Source organism: Lynx canadensis, chromosome B2 (assembly GCF_007474595.2).
Source record: "Lynx canadensis isolate LIC74 chromosome B2, mLynCan4.pri.v2, whole genome shotgun sequence".
Lineage (NCBI taxonomy): Eukaryota > Metazoa > Chordata > Mammalia > Carnivora > Felidae > Lynx > Lynx canadensis.
The window spans coordinates 49,570,735-49,588,681 of NC_044307.1; the positions used below are offsets into that span (position 1 = coordinate 49,570,735).

General features: G+C 38.6%; 1 protein-coding gene across 1 annotated transcript in view; it reads right to left on the reverse strand.

Annotated features, from left to right (window-relative positions):
* Positions 1–3,397: 3,397 nt before the first annotated feature.
* PKHD1 (PKHD1 ciliary IPT domain containing fibrocystin/polyductin) overlaps positions 3,398–17,947 on the reverse strand; it is a 486,267-nt gene continuing 471,717 nt past the window's right edge. Inside the window, 1 exon segment of the mRNA XM_030315703.1 lies at positions 3,398–6,421. Within this exon segment, the coding sequence (XP_030171563.1) occupies positions 5,967–6,421 (455 nt within the window). The 3' untranslated portion in view covers positions 3,398–5,966.

Here is a 17,947-nt window from a genome sequence, read left to right on the forward strand (position 1 = left end):
ATTTGACAATAAATTATATCTAAAAAATGTAAACACAGTAGGATAATGAAATAATTATAATATTTACTGATATTTTTTCTAAGCAATCATTTTTTTCCCTAATGCCTAATCTCTTCATATATGGTGGGTATCCTTCCATCTAGCCCAGTCTAAGTTGAAATCACTTCTACCATGTTTTTTATATCATTTCATATGTTTCAAATGGTCATAAATTATTCATTCACGTTATTTCCTCTGTTCAACAGCATTAATTCATTCACTGAACAATCCATGATATAGGGATAAGTAACTGTTCCAGTTAAATTTATATATTTCTCCCTACCTATAATGTCATCTTTTTAAGTTATTTAAACCCTGTCTATTTTCCTAAGTCTCACTTAAGTTTTCATTCCCTATGAAACTTTCTTCCCTTATTTCAAATATTATTATCCTCTATTTTCAGTGTTATTGCAAATATAAAAAAAAAAAACACTTACCTATGGGGAGAATTTTCAAAGTGTTTAAAATAATGTGGAGAGAAGATCTTATTGTCTTCTACCCATTCTTAGATAGAAACAAAACTCAGATTGGTTTCTGATATCTCCTCGAAAACACTAAAGTCAGAAAATATTGGAATGATAGTTCCACATTTTGCAAAGCAAAGGTTGTGATTCACATATTTTTATACTCAGCCAAGTTGTCTTACATATCTGAAAACCATTTCTAAGACAAATGGGCTCAGAAAAGATACTTCCTAGTTAGCCACATATTAGTTCTCAGTTCTATAAGTCAAAAGACTGGAAAGGCTCAACTGGATTTTCTTTTTAGGGGATAACAAGATTTTGGATCAGAAACCCAGGTTTCAGCCTTCACTTTACTGCTTACTGAGAAGGTATATTCAGTGACATAAGAGAGAATCAATGAGTGGAACCATTACAAAGGCCAAGAGGAAAGTGGTTCAAGAAAGAGGAAGAGAAAGGTTGGGTTAGGTGCTCCTGAGATGTCACGTAAGATGAAGATAAAGAATTGTTCTTTAGAAATGACAGTATGGAAGTCACTGGTGATTACCACAAGAGTAGTCTCTGTTCTGTAGATGGGTCAGAAAACATTCTGGAGTGCCTGGCAGTATGAATGAAAAATAAGGAAGTAATGGAATATGTGAACAAAAATCTTTTAAACAATTTTGCTGGAATAGTAGAAAAATGAGAAAGAGAACTGGAGGGGTCTATAGCATCAAAGAAACTTTATTTTTTTTAAGTGGGGTCTACTTAACCATGTTGGATAGTCATGGGAATAATCCAGTAGATGAGGAGAGATTGATGACATTGAAAAGAGAGCTGATAATTGAGGTAGTGACATCCTTGGGAACAGAATGAAGATATGCAGAAAATAATACTAAAGAGAAAATTTGGTATTACTAGACTTACAGCCTAAATTTATATATCTTCTAGAGTTGTCTAAACTATAGATAAGCACACAAGATTTTTTTTAAATATTTATTTTTGAGAGAGAGAGAGAGACACAGTGTGAGTGGGAGAGGGACAGAGAGAGAGAGGGAGACACACAATCTGAAGCAGGTTCCAGGCTCTGAGCTGTCAGCACAGAGCCTGACATGGGGCTTGAACTCACAAGCCATGAGATCATGACTTGAGCCGAAGTCAGACACTTAACCAATTGAGCCACCCAGGTGCCCTTACAGGATTATTTATCACCAAACTTAAGAAAATTTTGGAGCATCTGATTTCTCAGGCCATACTCATGATTTGCAAATTAAAACTCACTGTCTTTTAACTTAAGGCTCTATCACAAAACTGAATCTATGAAATCTGCCAAATAAGTGTGCTTTGATAGATGCTTTCAAGAGTCAGTCCTTTGTGTTCAAGGTCTTAATACCATGTGGTGTGGGTTTAGAATAGGTTCTTACGGAGCTGGGCTAGAAGAAGTACACAGTATGGCACTGATCCAAGGGAGAGAAACATACAATCCATGGTGGGCACTTCTCAGTACTGTGGGCATTGTGTTGTGTCTGCCCTTAACTTCGGGTGAGTGTTTGCTTCCCCAGTGTTTCCTCCATATGCATGATGGGAAGGTGGATCTTTTATAATTGAATCTGATTGAGAAATGCCAAGTCTGTAGCCATACACAAATTTTCCTTATAGGTCCCTCACATAGATGGGATCCTAGGTGGCATGCCCTGTATGACATTCCAGGGATATTCTGGTGAGAACACAGATTTGTTAGCACTCTAATCACTGTCCACCAAGAAACATTCCTTTCCCAAGCTGGAGACTTTACCTTTTCCTTTCATTCCTCTTTGGCCTCTCTTTCTGATCCATTCATCTTACACTCTCTACCCTCTTTATCTTCACCTATATATATGTAAGTCCTCCATCCAGAACTAAATGCATTTTATATCAGCAAGTTCTACTCTTGGATGAAAATTAAAGAGATTGCTAGCCTCTAATCAATCATAAGTTGCAGAAAATATTTTTTAAAATTTGTTTTGGTAGTAATAGGTCCTATAAAAACATTGAAATACAAAAAGATAAAAAATTTGAGGTGAAAATCTACCCATATTACTGCTCCATTCCCTAAAGGTAACTATTTTTTTTTCAAAACTTTATTGGTTTCCTTTCCATAATTTTTCTATACATTAACAAACTATGTTTGTTTTTTTTACCCTAATAGTATAGCTTGAATAATTTTCTACATCATTCTACTGGACAGATGCGCCATTAAAGTTGAGGAAATCTTAAAATCAGATACAGTCCAAACAAATTTCCAACTTTGCCTGGACCATTGCAAGAGTTTAGTAATGACTGTTCCTTCATCTATACGATGTAGAGACAAGTGGCCATTTCCCACATTTTGCAAAAGGAGATTGAGTCTCTTTCCCCTTGTTACAACTACTAATATTGAAATAAAATATATGGTGATAATAAATGAATGATCATTTTGATACTGAAATAAAAGAGAAAAATGATTCTTCAAAACCCAGTAAATTCTAGAAAGTCTTCCAAATGCATTAAATGAATCTCCTGTCTCAAAAGAGACCAGATTGATGGTCTCTTCTTGAGTTCTAAGCAAAGAGAACCCTGGTCTTTTTTCATGTATAAATATAACAAATGTTAGAAGAATATTTGTAAACATGCAAATCTCCATATTCTACCAATTAGACTTCATTTAATTTTATAAAAGTGATTTATCCCTTTTAAAAGATTACATTCAGGAAATGTGATTCATCTCTCAAATATATCTGCAGTTAATCAGAGTGCTATCACATAGGTTGAAATCAACTGTGTTCTACACTCAGTAGAGTAATTCCTTCTGCTTATAGCTCCTTCAAAATTGACACTGAATACATTATAAATCCTGGAAACAAAATATGGAATAAATGCATGAATTTTAAATGACAGAATTAATTAAAATCCTTTACTGTTATTGACATGTACGGTTTTATAGAAGCTTGGATGAATAATATTTGCATGTGATTTACATTCAATTTCCCCATATTCATTTTTGCATACAGTTTGCATACATTTCAATGTATAGTAATTTCATACATTTAGACTTAGACTGTGAGATGGAAGGGAGCTATTAACTAATCTTTGAAAGGTCTGGTCCTTTTGGTTCTCAGTAGCCTCACTGGGCAACAATATGGACAAATCTGCTGCAAGATACAATTGTGGTCAGACTGGCTCAGCCTGTCACTCTGAGAGACATGAAATTCTGTCTCTGGTACCTTCTCTGAACACAATCCCTAAAACTTCACAGATTGTGGAAACTACCTTATCTCTCATTATCCTTCCCTCTCAGTTTTAATATCCAGAAATTTTGCAAATATTTTTGAACTCTTTAGAATTTTAATTTGTTCACTATCTTGGGGGAAAAGAAGCCACCATATATAAAAAATCAGAAATGGGAAGCAAGAAGAGATTCTTTGAAATAACAGAGGAACATGACACTTTTCAATTATTTATTTCAGTAAAGAGTAAGGTTGTTGCTGCCGGGAAATATTTTTTGAACTAGCCATGTTAATGGTCTGAATAAGTTTAGGTTTGGCCAATAGTGGTGCTTTATGTAACTAGCTCATCTCCAGACATAAATGAACCAAGAGCTAATTGTCCCGTTTTCTGAGGAGAAAAAGAGGACTGGCTTAATTATGTATGGGTTAAAGGTTTCTAACTAGACTCTAAGATTCCATGCCATATGCTAGAGCCCTGCTAGTTACTCTGGATATTTCTGGCTACTGTTCTGGCCCAAAGAGTCCATTTTGGCCTGAGGGATTCCAAGCATGGTTAAGGGAGCTTTGATAGATTAATTATGGTTATTCCTAAACGGAGGGATAGGATCACACTTGCTTTCCAGAAAGATTAATCTTTTGGCACATGGATGATTGGTAAGAAGCTAGTAAAGGTTGGGAGATGGGTAAAGGAGTAGAAATAACCAGTGGTAGCTGACTGAGAAGGATGAGATAGAACAAGGAGTCCTGGTTGACTTCCAGATATCTAGTCTGAGTGCAATGATGCTGTGTATTGCATTAGGGCAGGCATGAAAAGAAGGAGTATGTTTTAAGGCCATCTTAACTTCTCAGTGTCTGTGGGATAACCTAGTGGGAGTTCTCAGTAGGCATCTAACTATATGTTATAGAGCTCAGGAAATAAATTTGGGCTGGAATTTGTGGTGATAAAAGAAGTCACTGGAATGAAAGGGAGAATGTGTAGACAAACCCAAAGCAGTAGTGCTAAGAATATCATTTTAAAATTCTCAAAAGTCTTAACTTCTGAATTGTTTTTGTACAAAATATTACAGATCTCCGACAACTCAATGTATCTACCAAAGAATGCAAATAGGAGTAACCTCAGAGATCAGGAAGCTACAAAAAAGGTTATAGCTGGGACTAATTAAACTGGAGGAGGCATAGTCTGCCTAAGTCCATCAAGTTATTTCTTCTTTGTTATGTTTTTGAACACTATTAGTGCCCAAACAAAACACAAAAAGGACTTACCCTGCAGAAAGACAGTTTATGCCTCCAGAGTAACTTTCTATAGACCAGATTTCCCATCAATGCCCTTCTTAAACACAGATTACTTGGATTCCAGTTTCTTGATGAACATCAATCTTGATACCTAATTGTTTCTCCCTCAGAATCTAATACAGTGTCATCTTCTTTTCTGAGCGCTTTAAGGCTTGAAATCTCTATAATATATCCAAAGAATAGACAAAAGGCTGAGAATGTTCCTCACGGTACAAAGATATTTTCCCATTGATGCCTTGGAGATGATGACTTTCTGCCAGTACCCACTATGGGATTAGTTACAGGACATCATTATTGAAAATTCTGCAATAGAAGAGTATGTTTCCTTCCTCTGTTCTAATTCAAACATCAGAAGGCCTCTGAATCTTTCAGAGATTAGAAAATCCTGGTTTATATTTTGGGAGCAGCTGAGAACAGATTGTTTCTGGAAATTCTTCTCACCTCAGCTATCTTTGCTTTACTCTCTTGGAGCATAAAGCCTTCTGGATCCAGAACCAAGGACACAATCAGACTGCCTAAAGTGTCCTTTTGTTTGAACACTGATGAGCCCTCTGTGAATGTATGAATTAGGTGAAATTGCCTTTAGCATTCTTCCCCAACTTGGTATGAGTTGACCTTCCACTCTGGCCTTAATTACAGTCTAGAGAGGCTGCCATGACACAAGGTCTTCCCTCCTTCATTGGGCAGCTGTACACATTATCTTCTCCAAAAATCAGTGCTCTGAAAAATGAGTTCACTAATAATCTGCTTGGGTACTTGGTTATCTCTGGTCTCCCCAAATAGTTTTATTCTGTTGTAAATTTGACCCAGCTACTAACAGAAAGAACTACTTAAAATATATATATAACTTTGGTCCATGGACAATTCCCTTCCCCAGATTGTTTTTATATCTTTGCCCTTAATTAAACTCTCAACAAAGCCCCTAAGAACATGAATTATCGTGCACCTATCACAGCTGTTCCTGAATAGTTTCTGGGTGAGCTGAATGAAGAGAGAATGCCTGGGTAGCACCACAAGAGCCTTTCTTCTCTTGAGAAAGCCCCACACTGCCTCTTTCCTTGCCCAGTTGGCTCTGCCCCTGCAATTGCTGCCTCTCTTGTCTGAAGTCTGGGCAGAGCAGTAACTGCTGATCTTGGCCTGCCAGCTGGTATCTGACCAACTGTTCTTGGGCCTCCCTCCAGTTCCCAGTCTCCTGCAGGTATACCTGCTGAGCAAGAGAGCCTGGAGCACACGTGTGCCCCTGGGATGGGACGCTGGTAAGACCAAGAGCAGGAGCAACAGCCTCTTCTTGGCGGCCAACCTCCTTCTGGACAGCACGGTGGCCGACCTTCCTTCTGGACACTCCATTCAGTGACTGGTGGGGGAGCTGGTTCAATTTGTCCACCATCACCTTCATCTTCTTATCTGTGAGAGAAAAGATGTAGGGGGAGACATGGATTTAGTTCTCAAATCAGTTGAGAACCATCACTTTATATATTAACATTCCTGAAAAGATGCTGTTGATTAAAGATTAGGTTGTATCAGCTTATTGATTTGCAAATACCTTTAGAAATAAATATTTTTCTTCCTTAAACCAAACAAAAAAACACCGCAGGGGTGCCCGGGTGGCTCAGTCAATTAAGTGTCTGACTCTAGATTTTGGCTCGTGTCATGATCTCATGGTCATGGGATTGAGCCCACTCATTGGGATCCATGTTGTCAGCACAGATCCTGCTTGGGAGTATCTGTCTCTGCCCGTCCCCCACTCATGTGCACATGCTCTTTCTTTCTTGCTCTCAAAACAAATATTTTTTTAAAAAAACTCACTGTATCCCATGCCCAATTTATAATTAATATTATTTAATAAAAATTTGATAATATCACTTCCCAGGAAAATACTTTTTATGATCTAGATAAGTCATCAAGGATTTCTCCTCCTAAGCACAATGTCTTAAATCCCAAAACCAGACCACAGTCAGGCCTTACCAAGCATGCCAACTCCCATTTGTATTAAGAAATTTGAGCTCTAAAAGCCAGTCTTACCTAACACTGGTTTTTATGACAAATTCACAATCTGAATATCTTTGATTTTATAAAACATGAATATAAACGTATGTAGAGATAATACAAACATATCAATAAACATGTATCCATATGAGTGTGTACACGTATGGTTATATAATAGTGGAAGGAGAGAAGGAGCACTAGACTGGGGTCCCAAAATAAATGTTTAAGTCTCTCTTCCCTGCTAGCTGGCTCTGTGACTTTCATCATGTCTCTTAGCCTCTCTGGACCTCGGTTGTAGAATTTCATATTACTCTCAGGTGCTACTTAACAGTTTACTAAAATGTATTTCATTTTAGCAGTCTTAATTATAGTTTTCTTCCCTTGACATTTCATTTGTACTTCCACTCCCCCCCCCGCCCCCCCCCCCCCCCCCCCCCCCCGCCATTCAACAGAATTAATCTTCAACTCCGAAGAGTACAACATTGGTACTAGCCATGGTAACAGATGATCTGGGCACTTTTGCCCTAATTTGTCCCAATTCTTTGAAGGATGTATTATATAAGCAATAACACTTCTAGCCTTTAAAATATGATCATGCCATAAGTGAATGAGCTAACTTACCCATCATATTACTTAGAGAATAAGTAACTGATGATGAACTAGAGCTAGATAGAACTAAATACACTTAAATGAAACCTACCAAAACAGTTGTTTATGGTATTAAATATGTGAAAGATGGCCTCTAGAAGTGACATAGCAAAGGAACAAAGAATGCAAGCTTAGAATCAAACAAGTATGGTTAGATATCCTGCTTGGTCCCTTACTTGCTGAATATATGTGCAGACTGTACTTACCCTCTGTGTGCCTGTTTCCTCATCTGTAGAACAGTTAAATTGATAGTATCTACCTCATATAATTGTTTGAAGGTTAAATAAGATGAATCATGCTAAGCACTACCCAGAATCTATGATGTAGTGAAGATTAGATAAGTAATAATCATCATAATTCAAATTGCTAGTACTCAGATAGTACTCATTCTTGCCAGGCACTGTTCTTAATGCTTTATGCCCATTCACTCACTGAATCCTCATAGCCACTCCATGAGGCTAGTCCCATTATTGTCCTCATTTTATGGATGGAAAAACAGGTATGGAGGGTTGAGTTACTTGTCCAAAGTCACAAAGCCTCCAAGTGTAGACACAAGATTCAAACTTAGCTAGCCTGGTCTTTACCATTTAACATAATTACTTAATATGATTCCATACACATAATTTTTTACTTTGTCTATGTTTTACCTTAATAAAATGTATCCTAAATTAATAGCCTTTTGAATATCTTTATGTCACACAGATGGATATATTATACAGATTCACCTTAAAATAAACAAATATGCACCATCAACAAGAGAGACCCCAGATGTCTAACTTGGGAGTGTCTTTTTTCCCAAGTTTGCCTAAATTTGTATATACATTCCATTCTCACCAATTTTCTTAAATGTCGGCTCTTAGATTTGCATTTATTTGCCAAATATCTGGTTGCTGAAGGTTTGAAACATTTTCATTCATAAGTTTCAAAATTGCCTCAGATTCAATATCTCAAAAGAACGAACTTGTTAAATTCTTCTCAAATTCTACCTTTGTCTTTCTTTACCCTTTTTCAATCATGCTGTCCCTTTCAGGTGCTCCAACTACATTGTAGGAGGAATCATTCTGAGCCTCCAGAGATTCTTCATTGTAGAACTCATCTATTTTCTCACTGGCTTATTAGTTCATTGTTCATTCATTCATTCATTCATTCATTCATTGTTTTCTGAGCACCTGCTATATGATAAGCCTAGAAATACAGCAGTAAACAAGAAACAGTCCTGATAGCCTTCAGTTTATGCTCCAGTAGTGGGGGCAGACAGAAACTAGAATATGCATGGATGGAGCCTGTACTAGGTCCTACTAGAAGCTCCTGGGAACTTCTCCCCTGCTCTCCAGGAGCTCCAGGAAACAGATCTCTAAGCTGATTAAGGTGAGAGCCTGGTAATAAGTGTGATAGCAAGTGTCTAGGTAAAATACTAGGGAAGACAAAAGAAGAATTACTTTATACTTACTGCCTGAAAGATTAGGAAGACTTCACAATGGAGATGACTTGGTTTTGAGGGATAATATTGTGGGAAGATATTCCAGTATACGCTTTGGCATATGCAAAGACAGGAAGCAAAAAAAAAAAAAATAGGTCAAGACACTGAGAACTGAGGTTGTGTATATAGATGTGCCTGTGGTGTGGGGAGTGTTAAAAGAAAAAAAAGTAATAATACTTGATAGAGGCAATAAATAAATAAAGGCTCTTGAAAACTCTACTAAGGAGTATGGATTTATTTCATAGAAGATGGGGAGGTGATTTTAGAGTAGGGAAGTGACATCTTATTTTCATCATGGGAAGAACAGGCTTTCTATGAGAAGAAAATGAACTGTGAGGGAAAGAAGGTCATTTGAAAGGCTACTGAAATAGTCTGAGCAAGATATAATAAAGAATAGGCCAGAGTCAAATATGTTGAAGAGAAGAATAGACAGATTCTGAGTACAAGTTATAACAGTGGTAGTGGAAGGGAAGGTTAGTATTTATTGAACGTCTAGGTATGCATCAAGGACTTTAGAACTATTCTCAGATTCTAAGACAGAAGACATCTTGTAATCTAGGGAAAGCAAAACAGTGTATCTCTATTGCATCAGAAGAAAACACAAAACATTTGTAGGTGCACATAAAGATACAAACCAATTGAAAATAAAAATATTCCTGTCAGGTTGTATTACCACTGGTGGTTATCCAACTTCCTGGTAGTTATAGGGGCTAATGAATTTTTCTTGAATGAATACTATAAATATAAGGATGTGAATATATTTTATATTTCCCCCAAGAAATTATAGCTTTTTTGAAAACATGGGCTTGCTCTTACTTTGTTTTCATCTTTTATAGAAATTATTTCATTGTTAACTAAACACTGATATTAGTTTCCTTTCCTGCTAAAGGAATGTTAAGGAAAGTGGGAAGCTTTTTTGGACTAGGTATCTGTAAAGTCATGTCACAGTAACAAAGTCCTTAAGTTCACATTCTGGCTAGTGTTCACAGTGTGTGCATACACGCGTGTGTGTGTACACGTGTATGCGCTCACATGCTCAGGACATGTGATAAGAGTTCAAGTTTTGGAATAGGACAAACTATTGAACCTATGGTTCAATAGTTCTGGGTTCTGGGTTTAGTAGAAAAAAGTAATTGAACCTTTGAATTGCAATTTTCTTGTTAGCAATATGGGATAATTTGGTCTACTATCTCATAATGCTGTCATGAAAGCATATGAGTTACAGCATGTTTTAGCATATTGTAACCTAAGAGGGGCCCTATAAAGCTAAACTCTTGTGTTGCAGTTCTGTTATTGTGATGATGATAATGAAAGTGATGATAATGATGATGACAATGAGGATGACTTGAGGAAGGAACAACAGATTCATTCATAGGAGTATTTCATGGAAATTTAATGTACATACTAGTTTATTCATTATTTTAAACTTCTGTGATTTTTTTTTGAGATGGGTAGATCAGTTTGGGGGATATTGACATCTTAACCATATCAAGGTTTCAAATCCATGAAGATGTATATTTCTCTATTTATTTAGATCTTCTCTCAGCCATGTTATGTAGTTTTCAGTGTAGAGGTTTTACACATCTACTGCTAAATTTAGCTCTAAGCATTTATATATTTGATACTATTTATTATTTTTTTAATATGAAATTTATTGTCATATTGGTTTCCATACAACACCCAGTGCTCATCCCAACAGGTGCCTTCCTCAATGCCCATCACCCACTTTCCCCTCCCTCCCACCCACATCAACCCTCAGGTTATTCTTGGTTATTAAGAGTCTCTTATGGTTTGCCTCCTTCACTCCTTGTAAAATTTTTTTTCCCTTACCCTCCTCCATGGTCTTCTGTCAAGTTTCTCAGAATCCACATATGAGTGAAAACATACGGTATCTGTCTTTCTCTGCCTGACTTATTTCACTTAGCATAACACTTTTCAGTTCCATCCACGTTGCTACAAAAGGCCGTATTTCATTCTTTCTCATTGCCACGTAGTATTCCATTGTATATATAAATCACAACTTCTTTATCCAATCATCACTTGATGGACATTTCGACTCTTTCCATAATTTGGCTATTGTTGAAAGTGCTGCTATAAACATTGGGGTACAAGTGCCCCTATACATCAGCACTCCTGTATCCCTTGGGTAAATTCCTAGCAGTGCTATTGCTGGGTCATAGGGTAGATCTATTTTTAACTTTTTGAGGACCCTCCACACTGTTTTCCAGAGCAGCTGTACCAATTTGCATTCCCACCAAAAGTACAAGAGGGTTCCCGTTTCTCCACATCCTCTCCAGCATCTGTAGTTTTCTGATTTGTTCATTTAATCCACTCTGACTGGTGTGAGGTGATATCTGAGTGTGGTTTTGATTTGTATTTCCCTGATGAAGAGTGACATGGAGCATCTTTTCATGTGTCTGTTGGCCATCTGGATCTCTTCTTTAGAGACGTGTCTATTCATGTCTTCTGCCCATTTCTTCACTGGATTATTTGTTTCTTGGGTGTGGAGTTTGGTGAGTTCTTTATAGATTTTGGATACTACCCTTTGTCCGATATGTCATTTGCAACTATCTCCTCCCATTTCATTGGTTGCCTTTTAGTTTTGCTGATTGTTTCCTTTGCAGTGCATAAGCTTTTTGTCTTGATGAGGTCCCAATAGTTCATTTTTGCTTTTAATTCCCTTGCCTTTGGAGATGTGTCAAGTAAGACATTGCTGTGGCTGAGGTCAAAAGAGGTTTTTTCCTGCTTTCTCCTCTAGGGTTTTGATGGTGTCCTTACATTCAGGTCCTTCATCCATTTTGAGTTTATTTGTGTGACTGGTGTAAGAAAGTGGTCTAGTTTCATTCTTCTGCATGTTGCTGTCCACTTCTCCCAGCACCATTTGTTAAAGAGACTGTCTTTTTTTTCCCATTGGATACTCTTTCCTGCTTTGTCAAAGATTAGTTGGCCATACATTTGTGGGTCCAGTTCTGGGGTCTCTATTCTATTCCATTGGCCTATGTGTCTGTTTTTGTGCCAATACCATACTGTCTTGATGATTACAGCTTTGTAGTAGAGGCTAAAGTCTGGGAATGTGATGCCTCCCACTTTGGTTTTCTTCTTCAATATTGCTTTGGCTCTTTGGGGTCTTTTGTGGTTCCATACACATTTTAGGATTGCTTGTTCTAGCTTTGAGAAGAAAGCTGGTGCAATTTTGATTGGGATTGCATTAAGTGTGCAGATTGCTTTGGATAGTATTGACATTTTAACAATATTTATTCTTCCAATCCATGAGCATGGAATGTTTTCCATTTCTTTGTATCTTCTTCACTTTCCCTCATAAGCTTTCTACACTTTTCAGCATACAGATCTTTTACATCTTTGGTTAGGTTTATTCCTAGGTATTTTATGATTCTTGGTGCAATTGTGAATGGGATCAGTTTCTTTATTTCTCTTTCTGTTGCTTCATTATTGGTGTATAAAAATGCAACCGACTTCTCTACATTAATTTTGTACCCTGTGACTTTGCTGAAGTCACGTATCAGTTCTAGCAGGCTTTGGGTGGAGTATGTCAGGTTTTCCATGTAGAATATCATGTCATCTGTGAAAAGTGACAGTTTGACTTCATCTTTGCCAACTTTGATGCCTTTGGTTTCCTTTTGTTGTCTGATTGCTGACGCTAGGACTTCCAACACTATGTGAAACAACAGCGGTGAGAGTGGACATCCCTGTCGCGTTCCTGATCTCAGGGGGAAAGCTCTCAGTTTTTCCCCAGTGAGCATGATATTAGCTGTTGGCCTTTCATAAATGGCTTTTATGATGTTTAAGTATGTTCCTTCTATCCCGACTTTCTCGAGGGTTTTTATTAAGAAAGGAGGCTGAATTTTGTCAAGTGCTTTTTCTGCAGATTGACAGGATCATATGGTTCTTATCTTTTCTTTTATTAATGTGATGTATCACGTTGATTGATTTGCAAATGTTGAACCAGCCCTGCAGCCCAGGAATGAATCCCACTTGATCATGGTGAATAATTCTTTTCATATGCTGTTGAGGTCAATTTGCTAGCATCTTGTTGAGAATTTTTGTATCCATATTCATCAGGGATATTGGCTGTAGTTCTCTTTTTTGCTGGGTCTCTGTCTGGTTTGGGAATCAAAGTAATGCTGGCTTCATAGAATGAGTCTGGAAGTTTTCCTTCCCTTGCTATTTTTTGGAACAGCTTGAGAAGGATAGGTATTATCTCTGCTTTAAATGTCTGGTAGAATTCCCCAGGGAAGTTATCTGGTCCAGGACTCTTATTTGTTGGGAGATTTTTGATAACTGATTCAATTTCTTCGCTGGTTATGGGTCTGTTCAAGTTTTCTATTTCTTTCCATTTGAGTGTTGGTAGTGTTTGGATGCTTAGGAATTTGTCCATTTCTTCCAGGTTGTCCAGATTGTTGGCATATAATTTTTCATAGTATTCCCTGATAATTGCTTGTATTCCTGAGGGATTGGTTGTCGTAATTCCATTTTCATTCATGTTTTTATTTTTTTGGGTCCTCTCCCTTTTCTTTTTGAGAAGCCTGGCTAGAGGTTTATCAATTTTATTTTTTTTCAAAACAACTCTTGGTTTCATTTTAGATTCTATATTGTTTATTTCTGCTCTGATCTTTATCATTTCTCTTCTTCAGCTGGGTTTTGGGTGTCTTTGCTGTTCTGCTTCTAGTTCCTTAGGTGTGCTGTTAGATTTTGTATGCGATTTTTCTTGTTTCTTGACATAGGCCTTCATTGCAATATATGTTCCTCTCAGGACTGCCTTTGCTACATCCCAAAGTGGATTGTTGTATTTTCATTTCATTTGTTACCATATATTTTTAAATTTTTTCTCAAATTGCCTGGTTGACCCATTCATTCTTTAGTAGGGTGTTCTTTAACCTCCATGATTTTGGAGGTTTTCCAGACTTCTTCCTGTGGTTGATTTCATGTCATAGCATTGTGTTGTGAAAGTGTGCATGGTATGACCTCAATTCTTTTACACATATGAAGGCTTATGAAGGGCTGTTTTGTGACCCAGTATGTAATCTGTCTTGGAGAATGTTCCATGTGCACTCAAGAAGAAAGTATATTCTGTTGCTTTGGGATGCACAGTTCTAAATATGTCTATGAAGTCCATCTATTCCAATATATACTTCAGAGCCCTTGTTTCTTTATTCTCTGTCTAGAGGTTCTATCCATTGTTGTAAATAGACTATTAAGTCCCCTGCAATTACCACATTGTTATCAATAAGGTTCCTTATATTTGTGATTGCTTTATACATTTGGGTGCTTTCGAATTCAGTGAATAGACGTTTATAATTGTTAGTTCCTCATGATGGATAGGCCCTGTAGTTAATATATAATGCCCTTCTTCATCTCTTCCTATAGCCTTTAAAGTCTAGTTTGTCTGATATTAGTATGGCTACTCTAGCTTTCTTCTGACTTCCAGTAGCATGATAGATAGTTCTCCACCCCTCCCTTTCTTTTTTTTTAATTTTTTTTTTAATGTTTATTTATTTTTGAGACAGAGGGAGACAGAGCATGAATGGGGGAGGGTCACAGACAGAGGGAGACACAGAATCTGAAACAGGCTCCAGGCTCTGAGCAGTCAGCACAGAGCCCGATGTGGGGCTCGAACCCACGGACCATGAGATCATGACCTGAGCTAAAGTCAGATCATTAACCAACCTAGCCACCCAGGCGCACACCCCCCCCCCCCTTCAATCTGAAGCTGTCCTCAGGTCTAAAATGAGTGTCTTGTAGACAGCAAATAGTTGGGTCTTATTTTTTTTTATCCATTCTGATACCCTGTGTCTTTTGGTTGGAGCATTTAGTCCGTTTACCTTCAGTGTTATTATAGAAAGATACAGGGCTAGAATCATTGTGATGTCTGTAGGTTTCATGCTTGTAGTGGTGTCTCTGGTACTTTGTGGTCCTTGCAACATTTCCCTCACAGAGTCACCCTGAGGATCTCTTGTAGGGCTAGTTTAGTGGTGATGAAGTCCTTCCGTTTTTGTTTGTTTGGGAAAACCATTATCTCTCCCTCTATTCTGAATGACAGACTTGCTGGATAAAGGATTCTTGGCTGCAAATTTTTTTCTGTTCATCATGTTCAAGATTTCCTGCCATTCCTTTCTGGCCTGCCAAGTTTCAGTAGATAGGTCTTCTACTACCCTTATGTGTCTACCTTTGTATGTTAGGGTCCTTTTATCCCTAGCTGCTTTCAGAATTCTCTCTTTATCCTTGTATTTTGCCAGTTCCACTATGATATGTTTTGCAGAAGATCGATTCAAGTTTCATCTGAAGGGAGTTCTCTGTGCCTCTTGTATTTCAATGCCTGTTTCCTTGACCAGATTGGGGAAGTTCTCAGCTATGATTTATTCAAGTACACCTTCAGCCCCTTTCTCTCTCCTTTTCTTCTGGAATTCCTATGATATGGATATTGTTCCATTTGATGGCATCACTTAGTTCTCTAATTCTCTCCTCACACTCCTGGATTTTTTTTATATTTTTTTCAGATTCCTCTTTTTCCTAAATTTATCTTCTAATTCACCTATTCTCCCCTCTGCCTCTTCAATCCCCACTGTGGTTGCCTCCATTTTGTTTCGCACCTCATTTATAGCCTTTGTTAATTCATCATGACTATTTTTTAGTCCCTTGATCTCTGTAGCAATAGATTCTCTGCTGTCCTCTTTTTTCAAGACCAGCAATTAATTTCATGACTATTATTCTAAGTTCTTGTTCAGTTTTATTGCTTAAATTGGTTTTAGTATATGTGCTGCCGAAGCAAGCACTTGCTTAAATTGGTTTTGATCATTCGTTAGCTGTTGCTACTTCCTGGAGTTTCTTTTGAGGAGAATTAGTCCGTTTTATCATTTTGGCTAGTTTTCTGTCCTTTTTGCATTTTTAAAGCTTGTGTGCTCTGCACTTGCGAGCACTGTTATGTTAAAGGAGGGTCATACACTGTCCAGGGCCTGTCCCTTCAGGAGGTGTTTTTTCAGGGATTGTTACTTGCTCTCTGTTCTTGTGACTATGGTTATTTTATTAGCCTACTTGTAGTGATGTTTTGGGCCCTCCAGGTGTGCTTTGATTTGTTCCTTGGAGAAGCCCTGTAAAGGAAAAACTGATAGAGAAACAGGAGACAAAAACATGCAAACACACAAACAAATAAAACCAAAAACCTAAAGACTAAAAACAAAACAAAACAAAAAAAACAAGAACACTGACTACAAGTAAAGAACAGGGTGGAGGCGGTGCTAATGGAAGAGCACATACAATGAGAGAAATGACAGGAGTGGGGAAATAGAAAAATAAACATTGACTAGGCAGAGGGACTAAGAGGCTTAATCCAGAGAGAGAGAAAGGAAAATAAAGAAGGAGGCAGGGAAAATGAAACAACGATAAAGTTACCCAGAGAAATTATATGGCTTGATTATTCCAGAGAGAGAGAGAGAAAGGAGTGTAAATACCGAGGTGTAGAGCATCTATCAAGAGACTGAATTAAATATGTCTGTTTAGACAAACCAATAACAAGAGTAACCAGCCTCAGCTAAGGAAGAGATAAGGAGGAGAAAAGGGAGGAAGGAGAATAGTTAATCCAGCCAATGCTGCAGCACTTGTAGGTAGTAGCTGTCCACAGGGTGTGCTGCTCCAGTGGATATGCAGTTACCCAGCTCAAGGGGCACGGTTTGGCGTTTTCTGAACCCACCTCCACTATGGGCCCTGGGAGTGATCCCTGAGGCCTGGCCTTGGCCATGGGGGGCAGGGAATGGTGATCTCCTAGTCTCTTCTCCACGGAACCAGACCCGGTGGACTCTGTTTGAGTCATCCTCACTGTGCTGTGGGTGCAGACAGGGCAGTCCTTCTCACTCCACCAACTCCCCTGACCCTGCACTTGGCTAGGATTCAAAGTCCCACTCCAAGCACTCTGGCCCTGGGGAAGCACCTCTCAGTGTGGGGATGTGTGGTCCCCGTGGCTTTGTGCCACAGCACTTCAGGGAGAACCGCCTTCTCTTACTGTTGACTGAGAGCCTCTGCCCTCACCGTGAGTCCATGGGGTGGTGGACGCAGGCAGGCAGGCTTTGTCTTTTCCCACGGCACTCCAGGGAGATGGCTGCCTTTTCCTCCTGCAGACTGAGCCCTGGACGCAGGCAGGTTTGGTGCTGTCGTGCAGCCCTCTAGGGAGGGAACCACTTTCTCCAGTTGCGTATTGAGCCTCTGACCTACTACCACACTAAGGGCTGGCTCCCCTCCTCCCCAGGTGTGCAAACAGGGAGCTGGCCCCAGTCCGAAGTAAGCCCTGCAGCTAGAGATTCGATCCCTCTCAGTCTCAGTCTGAGGTCTTTCTCCTGTCCAGCTATGGTCCCGCACCTCCCTAGCCGTTCTTTCTCTTCCCTTTGCCTCTCTGCAGAAGGGGGGGGGTCCCTCCCCTCTGTGCCAGTGCAGCCTTTATTTTTTTTATCACCCCCAGTTCGCAGTTCACAGTTACCCCCCTATCTTTTTTCCAGCTTTCCCATTTTCTTCCTATTAGATTCAGTCTCTTTTCCTCCCAGGCTCTGGTGTTCAAATTCCTTTGGCTTCTACACTTCTTTGAGAGATGTGGGACGTATGGATCCCCCTACTCCTCCACCATGTTGGTCCTGTACATACTAGTTTAAACATTACAAGCATTGTTTTCAAAAAGTATATTTATAACTCTGACATCTTACAGTCCATATAGCTGAGTGTTCAAGTCCAATTCTTTTAAGTACTTTATGTACACATAGTGCTTAGTCTCTGCATCCTCCTCTGAGCCCAAAAGTCTGAACTCATTCCCCTAA